Source organism: Cyanistes caeruleus, chromosome 5 (assembly GCF_971803275.1).
Source record: "Cyanistes caeruleus chromosome 5, bCyaCae1.hap1.1, whole genome shotgun sequence".
In the NCBI taxonomy this organism is placed as follows: domain Eukaryota; kingdom Metazoa; phylum Chordata; class Aves; order Passeriformes; family Paridae; genus Cyanistes; species Cyanistes caeruleus.
This window is the reverse complement of record NC_141705.1, coordinates 25,537,338-25,551,060: the sequence shown is the minus strand read 5'-3', so window position 1 is coordinate 25,551,060 and position 13,723 is coordinate 25,537,338. Positions and strand designations below refer to the sequence as shown.

Sequence of the window (13,723 nt, the reverse complement as noted above, 5' to 3'; positions counted from 1 at the left end):
ATGCAGCCTGATTTACCCATCTCATTTCTTTCACCTTTACAACACTTTCCTTGCATCACTGGAGTGATGACTTTTAGCCTGATGTTAAGAGCCTCTGACTCTACACATCTCTGTGCAATTCCCATAAATCAAATTGTGATTAAAAAAGTCTTGTTCATGCCCACACATTTTGTGTAGTAATAAGCAGACTGCCCATAGTAGTTTAGAGGTTAAGATGTCTCTGAAGTTCCTTTTACACAAATGTTTAGTGAGCAGTGCCAGTGATTAAAATTTGGACTTGAACAGTTTTGATGACCTATTGTCTAAATTCTTCCTCCAATAATAAGTTGTTTTTTAAAATTTTTTTTAGAAAGCAGGCGAGCAGTATGTGCTCATGACTGGTGTCCTCTTGTGCAGCCCAGAGACCCATGTAATTGAACATGTAATATGTACAAGGTGCACTACTGCTATCAACAGGTCATCCCTGATACGTCATACGTCAGTTTCTACAAACTTTCAGCAAGTTTCTCACCTTGTAAGTTAGTTTGAGTAGCTCTGAAGGATGAAGTTTTAAGATGACACTTTAGATACTTTGGTGGTTACATATGCTGAGGAACATTTTGTTTAATCGCTTCAACGTTTCTCACTCATTTGCCTGGATCCTCTTTTCTTGTGAGGTTGAAACCACTGAAGTTCTGAAGTCCCACTGTCATGTTCTTGTCTAAGGACTAGTCAACAGTTATTAGGGCAGCAGCTCTGCATGAGGAGGTTAACCCAAATAGTCTCCTTGCCTTGCATTTCACTTGCTGGTGGTACCAGAATGTCCTTGAGAGCTTGGAGCTGGAAAGAGAGGACTTGTTTCTTTCCAGTAGCGTCAAAAATCCCAGCCATCTTCTCTTCCTTTCTGAGAGGCCTTTTTCCTGAATCTGCTTTAATCTTTCTGTTTCTCCCTTTCTTATTCTTTTGAATGGACACTCTACTGGTTACCAGATGTATCTCAACCAGCAGAAAGGTGAACCAAAGCTCCTGATCTCTTCTGGAGAGGTTTGCTTGCTTTCCCCCCAGCTCTTTCTTTTGTTTTTTTCTAACCTTTATTCCCCTCTGGTGTGATAAGGAGGAAGAAAATACCCATTTTCAGGAGCAGCAAAATGCAGACCACACATTGCTTCTACTCTAGTCCTGGCAGCACAGGCTAGGAGTGCTAGACTCAGGATGAAAGATCTTGACATGTTGAGAGAGATCTCCCGCCTCCTGAGAGCCTCATGCAATTCTTCACCTTGTTTGCTGTCTCAAAGCACTTCCACACCTTCAGACGAACCTGACTAAGCTAACTTGCTTGCAGTGCTGTCAGGAGCATATTTTATGTAGAATTTTAAGTCCAATGCAAATCTCTTTTCAACCCCATCAGTTCCCTCCTTTCTCTTTCTCATTTGAGCTACTGTACAATAGATGACTCTCACAAGGAGTCTGAGCTGTAATCCTAGAAGGTTTTTTTCTGACTTGAGTTGCTTTACAAAGTTAAAAAAAGGGAACAACACTATTTATAAGCACATTATGTAAACACTAGCAACAGAGGTTCAGCTGCTTAGCATGCAATTAATTTAGTTCAGTCAATATTGCATGGTACACAGTTTTGTCTGCTCATATTGTAAACACATCTTGCCCTTGAGCACTTATTTCATTTGACTAATTAAGATCTACTTCTAAGTGCTCTTATTTTGTTTCCAGGCAGACTTGCTCAACTTTAGATACAGCTGTTGTACTTGGTGAAAAAGGCATTTGAAATCCAGGTCCATCTTGTTGGTGCTCCAGTGTCATGCCAAAACCTGCTCTTCTTTAAGGCAGTAGGGTCTCTACTTTCCACAGGACTCAGACTGGAGATGAATCAGGACATTGTATGTTTTTTACTTATGCCAGCATGTCTTATACAAGTACACATATTTCTGTGCAATATTGTGTTCCCACCTGAGACAACGAAAACCCTTTTTAAATTTTAATTATTTAATGCAGGTGCATAAAGTTTTTCAGAGAGGTAAATGTGGAACAAAGTATAAGTCCACTGTACTTGAGCTTTTTATATAAATAGTGAGAATGAAGTTTTCATGGTGGTCTGCCCTTTCCTTTCTGATTCTCCTCCCCCCTGGGGGAAGAGGGGAGTGAGTGAATGGCTGTTCGGTATTTAGCTGCCAGCATGGTCTCACTCACTATTCTGACTGTGTAAGTAGCTGAATTTTCAATTCATGAACAACTTAAAGTTAAATTGAGCTGCATTACAATTTCCATTCAGACAAAATTAAGAATAATTCAGAGGAATTTGGCAATGCACATGTATTGTATACATACTCCACATTTTCTGTGTGCATACTTTGCCAAAATAATTACACATCACTGAACTCATATACTGTGCTGAGTGAAACTGCTTGCCTGAAAACCACCATGTTCCCTTGGGCAGAACCAGGCTGAGTTCAGAGGGGAGTGCAGTCCTGCACCAAGGAGACGAATGCCTCCCTGCACATCAAGGTGTCTGAGGTCCTGCTATGATTGCCACTTTTCCTTAAGCACTAAAGAATGAGTAGGGGGTTTCTATGGCTAAAAGCAAAAGCTAAAGTCAAGGAGCAGGCTTTTTGGGTGGTTAATGTACAATCTCTGCTTAGTATCTGCAGTTTTGTGTGGAGGAAGGCAGACATGCAGCACACACTCATTAGTGGACTAATATAAGGTGTAATAGAGGGGCAGGTGCTCCATGGAGGGAGAAGATCCAAAGTCTTATAATCTAAAGATGCTGAGTAGTTTCCTGTCTGCCTTACCTCGTTGATACATATTCCTGGCCACAGCAAGTGTGTGAAGTATTTGAATTACAGGTTCTGTTGCTTTGACCCTAAATGTGAATACAAATAATGCAGTCATGGTCTGTGTGGTTTGAATAAGAAATGATGAAAGTTTAAACAACAGGGGTTTTTTTTCCTCAGGAAGAACTCTCCATAGATAATTTTTCCTCAGGAAGAACTCTCTCATAGAATCACAGAACCAGGGAAGCACAGAAAGGTTTGAGCTGGAAGGAAATGGAAGTTCCAACCCTCCTGTCATGGGCAGGGACACTTTTCACTAGACCAGGTTTCTCAAAGTGCAATCCAATCTGGTCTTGAACGCTCCCAGGGATGGGACATCCACACCTTCTCTGGGCCAGCTGTGGCAGTGTCTCACCACCCTCACAGTAAAGAATTTGTTCCCAATATCTAATCTAAACCTACTGTATTTAAATTTGAAACCATTACCCTTGCCTTGTCATTACATGCCCTGGTAAAAAGTCCCTCTCCACCTCTTTTACTGGCACCCTTTTGGTATTGGACAATGTTCTAAGGTCTTCCTTGTCTCCTCGCCTTCAGGCTGAACAACTCCAGCTCTCAGTCTGTCTTCATAGGAGAGGTGCTCTGTCCCTCTTGGTGGCCTCTTCTGAACTCACTCCACCAGGTCCATGTCTTCCTTATGCTGAGGATCCCAGGGCTGGATACAGCACTACAGGTGGGGTCTCACAAGATCAGACTTGAGGGACATAACCACATCCCTCAACCTGCTGGACATGCAGCTTTTGGTGCAGCCCAGGATGTTGTCTGCTTCCTGGGCTTGGAGTGCACATTGCCAGGTCACATTGAGCTTCCCATCAACCAAAGACCCCAAGTTCATCTCCTAAGGACTGCTCCCTTAACCAGCCTGTAACTGTGCCTACAGAATATAAATTGTGCCATACAGAATATATATATAATAAGAATGGAAATAGATTACTCAGAAGATTGGCCACATATTTTGAGATAAGTCACTGAGAGTATTAGCCAAAATTGCACCTCACCAGGAAGTTGCAGGAAGAGATAGCAATACTGGGTAGCACTCTAGTAACCTTTAGGTGCTGCTTCAATCAGACAGATTATAGCTCATATCTGTAATTAGAGTTACCATGCAGTCTTTCCATTTCCCTGGACATCAGCACTATGGCTATGTAGCTTTGATACTGGAGTCCAATGCCTCATGTGAAATGAGTCATTGTCTGCTTCAGCTTCCATCTGCATGTTAATAGACAGTTGTCCCTTTTAAAAACCAGGCTTGCACTCCAGAGGTAACAGGTATTTGAAAGACTGAGGGAGATGAATGTGCACTTCTCTGCACAGATGTTTCCTTCATGGCTAGAGAGATCTGAGCTGGAAGTCTGGGAAACTTGGTGCTGCTGTTTCCATGGAAGCCTGATGAATTGAGGGCTGCCAATCTCCAGAAAATATAAATTAAATGAAAAATTGTATCAGTATGAATGATACCTGCAAACAAAACTGAAATGCTCAATGTGTTCTTCTTGAAGTTTTCCACACACTGTTGTTTCCCCATAACAACCTATGCCTCTTTGTACAGTCTACTCTGGCACTCAATGTTTGTTGCTATGAGTTTATGAGGAAGGTGAATTAATAAATAAAGCTGTTAGAAGTGGTAGCAGAAAGATAATGGAGGAAACATTAAGAGTTTTATCTGAAGGTCTCAATTCTGTTCTCTGTTCTGCAGAGAAGTTTCCTGAGGGCTGGAGGACTTGCATGTGAGTATACTGCTCACTTAATAAAACTACTTCATATTAATATTGTTCCAGGTCGGATAAGCCATCTTCCCACACAGATATTTGAGGCATTGTGTTTTGTTATTAGTATTACTGCAGTGTCAAGAAGCCATACATATAGATCAAGACAGAGAAGGGATAGGCACTGAGTAGGTAATTTCTCAAGATATATAATATCTGTAAATACCCAGATACACTGGGTGAAAGGCTTCATTTTCCAAAACCAAAGCAAATCCATGAGTACCAGAATCTTCCTGTATGTTCTGTTTTTTTTTGCTTTTATACAGCAATTCACACCTTGGCAGAAGACAATGATATATATAAACTATACGGATGGTTGTAATATTCTAGGACAACTGTATTGTCTCAAAGCACAGTATACCAGCTCTTCAAAGATTGTTATATTACCAGGTGCAGAGATTATTTTTTCTTCAGCTCTGACTGCAGAAATACAGACTCATCTAAGAGCACAGCTGCTTCTAGAGAAGTCAGCCCCTCCTCTATATGAATCCTTAATTTTTTTTTAAAGCAAGCTAAGCTTTTCCTTTTGCTGTTCACCTGGCCTGAGGGGTCTCAGAGGCTGAAGTCTGGACTTAATGAGGCTGTGCTGGCAAGTGACTCAGCTCCAGCTTTCCTGTCCTCTGTGGTCACCAGGGGACACCCTGGGTCACATATTGGTACTCTGAGATTACTGAGATGACACTAAACAAGAAGAGTAGTTGGAAAAAATAACTCTGCATTCCTCTGTGTGCTTAAGTGCTTAAGACACATCAAGCTTTACTAATTTTCATATGTTCATTTTCTGGAATTGTTGAACATCAAATATTTGCTGTTAAAATCTATGCATCCATATAAAGACAAGATATCCATCTTTTCAAAAATAAAATGGGAAAGTCATATAGACTAAACTATCTGCATCTGAGTAACTTGTAAATTTGTGTGCAGTGTAAAAATACATTGTGAAAGTAACATAACTGATTTATAGTCCTCTGGGGAAAGAAATCTTTCCAAAGTGTGGAAACAGAGCAGTCACTGTGGCTTAACACTAGCGTGCTGTGAAGAATGAATTATTTTAGCTCAGTGGCTGATGAGCCAAAAGATGAGTGGTAAGGAACGACATAAACTGAGCCAAAAATATATTTTAACTTTTGATGTGAAATAAAAAAAAGGAAACATGCAGTCCTACTTGGCTAATTTCTCAGTTTCAATATCAACAAGCTATTCGTGAACCTGCCTCTCAAAGTATCTAAAAAACAACTTGCTCAGCTTCACAGCTCTGCACTAGTCTTTCTGTTCCTGTGATGTTTAAATCGGCTGCTGTGGATGCTCATGCTGTAACTTTAAAACCTCTCTTGTTTTGCTGCCAGCATGTTCTCTGCAGCTCAGAAGGATGGCATGTCAGAAGTTAATGTGGATCCACAGATTGCTGTGTGCGTGCAGAGTCTCCACGGGCAATCCTTCTGAGAGTGTATTTGCAATGATACAAGCTCAGTATGTGTATTCTGCATAGGGTATATAGAGTAACCTAGGGTCTATTATCAAAATGCCTTAAGAAATTATAAAGTGAACTTCAAATTGCAAAATACGTTGCCCAGAGAGCTGTCACTTTGCTACCCCAGTGGGCAGTATATGGGATAATTTTGGCAGCCTTTTGTGCTGATCTCTATTCGTTCTCTTGCTGGAGTGTTTCATATGGTACTGTCTTGCTTGTTTTATGAGTATGCTGTGATAAAATGTGCTTTTCTGTGTCCTGCTGTTGCCTGTTCTTTTGTTAGGCTTTGTGGGTAGGAGCTTGAATATGGCATTTGATCCAGGGGCAGAGTTTTTGTGAAATAAGGTGATCTGTGCATGTCATAGCACAGGCAGCAATGGGAGTACAGCAGGCATGGATGGACACCCATCTTCACACTGGTGAGTTGGGAAAACTGTCAATAGGATGACATGCTAAGGACATTCTATCACTTCTAGCAGGCACATGAAGTGAAGATGGGCAGGCAGGAACCCCTCTGCTGTTTCATTCAGATAGTTTGCACTGCATCTCAGAATGTTTGAATGATGTGAGTTTTGGAACCCTTTTCTCTCTTATCTTAGTCCACCAAGGTTGGAAGAAATTTAAAGCTGAGCATGTATTTTAGAACACTTAAAGGAATTGGCCAGAAGCAGAAGAGAGTTTTTATTGTCAGTGTTATGCTGTAACAACCAGAGACAAGGCAAAGTGGAGAAAACGAGGGCTTTTTTTAGCCAGGGTTCACAGGGCCCATAGGAAGCAACATTCCAGAGAACAGGTTTACGGCTGACAGGTCTCATGGGACAGCAGAGGCAATCTGGCAGGAGGGTGAGTGAGAGAAGCTTTTAATTTACACATGTGGCAAAACCTACTAAAGCAACTGGATTGGAGGGCTGCCTTCTTTAGGAACATCAGAAATGGAAGCTCTTAAAAAAAGAATTGGGTTCATCATTCTTCCAGACTTTTATTTTAATTGGGAAGGGGCCTTGCAACTGGCTTTTAGAATACTCTGAGCAACAAGCTCCTTTGAAAAGGGAGAAATGATGCTTTCTGTGGAACCAATTTGATATGCTTGGTGAGAAGCAGGATGAGACCAGATGCCCTTTTAGTGGTTTTGGATACTTTAGGGAAAATACATAAGTGGATCCAGCTCAAAGCTCTTGCTGCCTTAGGTACAAGAACAGCAATATTCATTAGTGAATTTTTATTGCCAGGCATGAATAAATTACTAGATATCTGGTGCCTGCAGACAGGCAAAGGAAAAGCTGTATAGGAAACTTGGATTTAAGATGGGTATTTCATCTCTAAAAAAAATCCCTATTTGTTTGAGGTGCAGGCTCTTATATCCTTGGTTCAAATGCAGTCATACTCTGGATCAATGCAATCTTGAGTCAAGCAGAGAGCTGTGATAAATCTGTTCAAACCTCATTCTATCAGATGGTTCTGTGCCAAGAAAGGTGATAATGAATGTTTAGATATGAACTCAGTTGTTGTTTTTTTTTTGGCAGCAAATTATGTAGAGGTTCAAGTGGAGCATTTTATTGATTTAGTGTAATATCACTCTAAGTTGGTTGCACTTTTATAGAAGCATTACATATATTTAGTGTTAGATCTATTTCTATATGAAGAAGGGACAGCCATAAAAACAGTGGAATCAATACAAAATTGCCATTTTTTGTACTGTAGGCAACTGAATAAATTTCCCTCTTTTCCCCAAGTATCTCTGTTCGGGTTTCTGTGGGCTTGTTCAGTTCATCCATTCAAGTGGTTTCTAAGGGTGCTGCTGACAAGGCTAATGAACAATTCAGTGTTGCAGTGTTGATCCCTGAATCATGCTGCAGCATTAACTGTTGTCATAGAGACACAGTTTTTTGAGTCCAAAAGGATAGTTTTGATAATCGGCTCAGACTTGAAAAACATGTAAACAAATTTTTATTTGTTTTTTATTTACAAAAAGTAAATAACTTTGCCAAACTGGAGCACAGCTGGGCCTTCCCTCTCCTGTGACAACGACATGCATTTCACTGAAGTTTGTGAGATGCTGTAAGTTAAACCCCCAATGAGGATTTAATTTATTGTAAGAGTGATGCTGTCAGCACACATTTTTTCTGATGAGTGAAAGCCAGGTGCAAGCTTAGTCCACAAGATCCTGCTGTTACTGTGATACTGGCAACCTTAGAGGGACAAAGATTATTAAAATATTAACAGTATTCTGTCTTGCCCTTTAGGTAGTGCAGTGATGGTAGCACTTCTAAAGAAGGATGCTAGAGTGGGGCAGCTGTATGCAGTCAGAAATCTCTGACAGGCAATCTCTGGGTGATATCATTTTGATGCTACTGTCCCTGGCTTTCCTCCTCATTCTGCTTGCTCCTTTATCAGCTGTGTGTCTGCACCCATGCCAGTACAGAGCCTGTTGTGGCTGCTGCCAGGAACAGTGGACTTGTGCCAAGGCACTGGGTTCTGAACTGCCATAGCAGTTGTAGCCCTTGCCAAAGGCTACCTGATAAAGCAGAACTAACAGCTGGGGGATTTAACATCTTAAATTGCCAAGCTGACATCCATCAGAGCTCATGTGAGAGTGCCAAGCAGTCTGTGTAACCTCCAGCCAAGTATTAAGTCTCCTCTTTCCCAGTATATGCTAATCTGTGAGAAATGGATTGTTACAGATCACAGCTCTGCTGATGAAGCAGTTCCAGTTATAAAATCCCATGATTCTGTACACAGAAGTTTCCAGTGGCCATCATAGGATATTAGGCATTGGAACAGGAGCAAAACGTCTGATATGGTCTCCCCATCTTCCACTGCAGAATTTGGAATAAGATGAACTGGTTGGGTAAAGCTGTGAAAAATGTGTGTGAAGGAACATGTGCAGCCAAAATGCTCCCCTCCTAAATGTATACATTTCACTCATTGTCAGCCATGCATATACAGCTTCTGCAGTCCTGTAAGATAGCTTCACAAAAGCTGGAAATGCAATTTTTTAATGAAAATAATCTGCTGGCTCAGTACAGGCATGCATTATCCATGCCTTTGCTGTGCTGCTGGAAAGGTTTGATAATAGCGCAGCGTTTGGTTCCTTGTTCTCTTTTCCACTCCTGTGTTACACAGCTGTTTTCTGCTATTTCCAATGCCTGAAATTACTCACTCTTAAGTATTATTAAGGTACAATTCTTACCACTTCAGATTTTCAGGGATTGTCTTTGGCAAATTACTGCAGAATCCCTATGAGGTGAAATGACTCACTGCCTTTCTGCTCACAAGTAGTGCGATGTTCATCTATTCTCTGACAAATTAGTCTGTGGGACATCCTGGTTACTCTGGAACATGTTCCTTCTGCCACAGGAATAAGTCACCCTTAAAAACTCATGGGAACTCAGCAGAGAGCCAGGTTGTGTGTGCTTCAGCTTTGGTGCTCTGTTGCAATGCTGCACAGCTGCACAGCTGTTGTGGATGCACTGGGGATCATTCAGGTCTTGGAGGGGAAAATGTGTCTCCTGCTTGCTTGTTTTAGAAATGGGGAAGCACCCTGGGACTCTCTGAGAAGCCACCTGCCTGCCAACCTTTAGGAATGAAGGAAATCCTGCAGCTTTCACAGTACAACCGTACTGTGAAGCTGGTGGCACATGGGTTAAACCATATAACTGTACATAACAAGCCCTCTTTCCAGTGCTTTGAAAATGGTTTGACAGTGCACATACTGCACAGCATCTGTCTAGTGGTGAGAAATGCTGCTTGCTATTGCATAGACTTGCTTAGTGATTTACAGACTTGTTTAGTGACTACAGCACCACCTTCCCTGGCCCTTTAACTTAAGGAATTGTTCTGTCCTGGGGTTTATTGAATTCCCATCTGTCCCAAAATTATCGTGGAGAAGCCTTTCTACCAAAGAGACATTTTTTAAACCAAAAAATTATTAACAGTTTCATTTTCAACCTAGCTCTGTGAACATTCATATACTGGCACAATAGAAATAGAACAGAAGCTCAATTGTTGAAGGGTGATGCAGGAGTTCGAAGGAGAGCTTGAGGGTGCGAGTCTTATAAACTGGCTCTGTCATGGAGGCAAATGCCAAATGCCTAATACACACGGTATGAGCAGAGAGGCTGTGGCCATGGTTATCACCTCTTTATCCACCCTTTTCCATTCTGTCCCCTCATTGCTCTCAAGGGGATTAGTGAGTACTACTGAGTGCAGATTATTCTGGACAAATATTTTGTTAATTAATACGAATGACTTTGGTAAAAGAGAAAATATTTGCTGATAGGTCTGTGACTGTGCAGGAGGAAGGTTACATGACTTCACGAGGATTTGGGTCAAATTTTAAATCTCTCTTTGAGAAAGACAATTAGATCAGTATTTCCAAACTCACAAAACGAGTTATCACCTTCATTTGCTTTTTTCTGTTGTTTTTTTGTTTGTTTGTTTGGCATTTGTACTCAAATGCTTAAGAAAGAAGCAGGCAGCTTGCCTTTCAGAACTCTGTTCTTCCAAATATGATGTCCTGGTTTAGGGCACCCCAAGACTATGATCAATAATTTTCAAGAGTTTTGGACATGCAGATGAGAAAGAACTGTTCATTGAAAGGTATATTTTAGGTGGACAGTTGTCACAGACACCAGTGCCCCTGACACATCTACTACTTATGGGCTTCCAGCAGCAGGTAAACACATCTATGGTTTTGGAAAATCATTCAGTTGTTAGTAGAACTGACTTAAATACTCACGAGAAGTAATTCACTCTCCAATTTTGACCTGTTGCAAATTGTGATCAGCTCAACAAGTCTTAATATATCAACATATGTATCTCTGGAGTCATGAATTATTTATACAAATGTTCAAAAGGTCTGAAAAGCAATCTTCTTTTGGACATGTGTGATTGGCCACATGAGTGACATGGTATTCTCTCATCCCTGATTGTGTTAGCATTTTAATTGCTTATTCCATCTGATGCTAATTTTGATTCTTGATGAGGTCTCAGTGGTAGTATTAAATCCGTTCTCACCGAACATTTATCCCTACAAAGCTTCATTTATATGAAAGCTTGTAAAGAAAGAGGCATAAACCAGTAAAGTGTCAGTCTAGTTTCATTACTTGGGCTGATATATGCTAGCTGATAAATGCTTTCATGCTTCCATGATCTTTAGTCATGACTGATCTGGGGACTTCCAATCAACTATCTCCCAACAAATACACTACATATGTGTTCAATATGAAGGCAATTTCACTATCATCACTCATTTTGATCGCTGTGCTATTGTATAGATAGCTGTTTCCTTTGCTAATCAGGTGAAAAAGTTACTAAGGAGAAGTGTTATGCACTGTACCTTGAAAATCAAGATTTGACTCATTCTCCAAAAGCATCCATTACATGCCTTAAGAAGTTTAAGCCAGAAGATGAGCCAAGCAGGAGCAAGCAGGAAAACTGTTTTGTGCCAGGGGACTGCAAAGCCCAAATATGGGAAGACAACCATGCATCTTAACAAGCAGCTTCTTAGGTCCTGTAAAGCGGTGGGTTGTGACACTTGGACCTAGTTTTGAACTAGCAGAAAGGGACTGGGGAGATCAGTAGCATGATGGGAAACACTGGAAAGGGAAGCTACATGGCCAACATAATAAAGATTCTTTTCAAAAACCTTCACAGGCACTTCTCTAACAGCCACCATCATAAAATATGAAGAGACAGTAACAAAAATTTGTAAGTGCATGCCATGTTCCTATGCTCATGGAAGACAATGACAAAGCTGTCATTAACCTTGGTGCTGAAGGATCAAGTTATTTCCCTTTCATAACATCCAAGTGATTTGGTAACAGCAATTGATCAATTCTGCCACCACCACGTGGGACGGATGTCAATCTTGATGTTAGAGATGAATGTGTTGAGGTGAAATAATTAATCCAGGTTCAGCAGTGACTAGGCACTGATTGATTGCTGTCCTCTGAGCTAATCTTCAATAAATACCTCCTCCCTTCCTTGACAAAAGATTTTGAAACACATCATACAAGCTTGGATCAACCAGTATTGTGAATGAAACACATTTTGACTTGTGTATTACAGAAATAAATTCAGTATGTTCAGTGGGAAAGCTAACTGAACTCATAGTATTTGAACAACTTGCTCCTGTTTTGCCTAACCTGTGAATGCTGTTCATTCTCAGCTGTCATTTGGCCAACCCTTTCCCTCCAGTAACTTACAACTTTCAATTTCTAGTGTGCAGTTTTGTTCATCCAGAGGATATCTGCGTAGATCCATCATGCAAGCAGCTGTTGTTGTGATCCTGTAAGAGGAGGGTGAAAAAAAATAATGAGACTTGAAACCACATTTTACTTATTTGAGATGGCAAGATTTTCTATAATGGGTTTTCTGTTTGTTTAAATACAGAATGGTATGCACTTGGATTCCTGGCATGCAGTCTTTATAGAGCTTGTAAAGCATGATTAATTTATGCAGCACAGTATACTGGTTACAGCATAAAGCATAAGACTGTATGCTGAATATTGTAGAGAAGGATTTTGACTCAAAAGTGTATGTGTAAAATTGTACAGTGTTTTGAAGAATATTCAGTGAGATTTCTACATGCACATCTTTTTTTAAATGATCTTAATTGAGACATCTTCAAATTGCTTAGCAAATTGTTTTATTTATAAATCATACTGCTGATATATTTCTTTTCCATTTTGTTGTAATTTGCTGCTGTTTTAATTTTGTCTGATAGGCATGTGCATTTTCATCCATGCTGTGGAATACCTGATAATACCTTATTCATTTTTTTTTGCTTTCATAATCAGTTTATCATTAACTATGATAATTGTACATCACCTCTTAAAAATAGCATGAGGCAATCAAACACTGGTAAAATATAACATCATACAGTGGTTACTTCTTGAACATTGAAAGTAACTGTGATTGCAGGTTGGATGTTTCAGATCCTTACTTCTTCTAGAGGGCACGTGAGTTGACATTTGGTCCCTAAAGGTATTCTCCATAGCCTTAGAGTTTTTGTAAGGTAATTCTTCCCCCTTCTTAGACAATAAATCACAAGAACATCTGAGAAAATATTTGCTAAGTCTGTGACTGTGTGGGAGGAGGGTTAAATGACTTCATGAGGACTGGGGTCAAATTTTAAATCTCTCTTTGAGAAAGACAATTAGATCAGTATTTCCAAACTCACAAAATGAATTATCCCCTTAATTTGCTTTTTTCTGTTTGTTGGTTGTTTTTTTTTTTTTTGTTTTTTTTTTTTTTGTGATAGATGGGTTCTTAAATGATTATAAAACTTCTGAAGCTGTGAATGGGCAAACTTGGATTCTAATTTTATTGGTCTCTCTCCTTCCCTCTCCAATGATTTATACCAGATAAAGGCAGATAACCTCTTTTCTTGATCTGGTTTTGGTCCTGTTGTTCCAGTTCCATGTTAATGAATACCAGGAACACATTTTAAGATTTCACTTTTGATGTGCTGGAAGTCAAGCACACTTACATGCTGTATTGGGGTAGTAATCCTTGCTGTCACTGAACTGACAGAATTTAAAAGGGAAAAAATGCCACATACTTTATTAGTATGACATGCTTCAAAATTTCCTAAGTCTACAAAATCCATCTGTCATAACTAGTATAAGGAATATCTAGCAAGGGCTGTAATAAGA

The 13,723-nt window shown here is 40.1% G+C and overlaps 1 protein-coding gene across 5 annotated transcripts in view; it reads right to left on the bottom strand.

The window, feature by feature from the left end:
• The window catches only part of GABRB1 (gamma-aminobutyric acid type A receptor subunit beta1), a 117,194-nt gene that overhangs the window by 18,606 nt on the left and 84,865 nt on the right, over positions 1–13,723 (bottom strand). For all 5 annotated transcript variants that reach the window (XR_015287258.1, XR_015287257.1, XR_015287260.1 and 2 more), the window contains exon 5: positions 12,272–12,354. Coding sequence is in view for 1 of the 5 variants with exons in the window: in XM_086890425.1 (XP_086746551.1) it covers positions 12,272–12,354 (83 nt within the window). In the remaining 4 variants the exon portion in view is untranslated. The remainder of the gene's footprint in view (positions 1–12,271; positions 12,355–13,723) is intronic.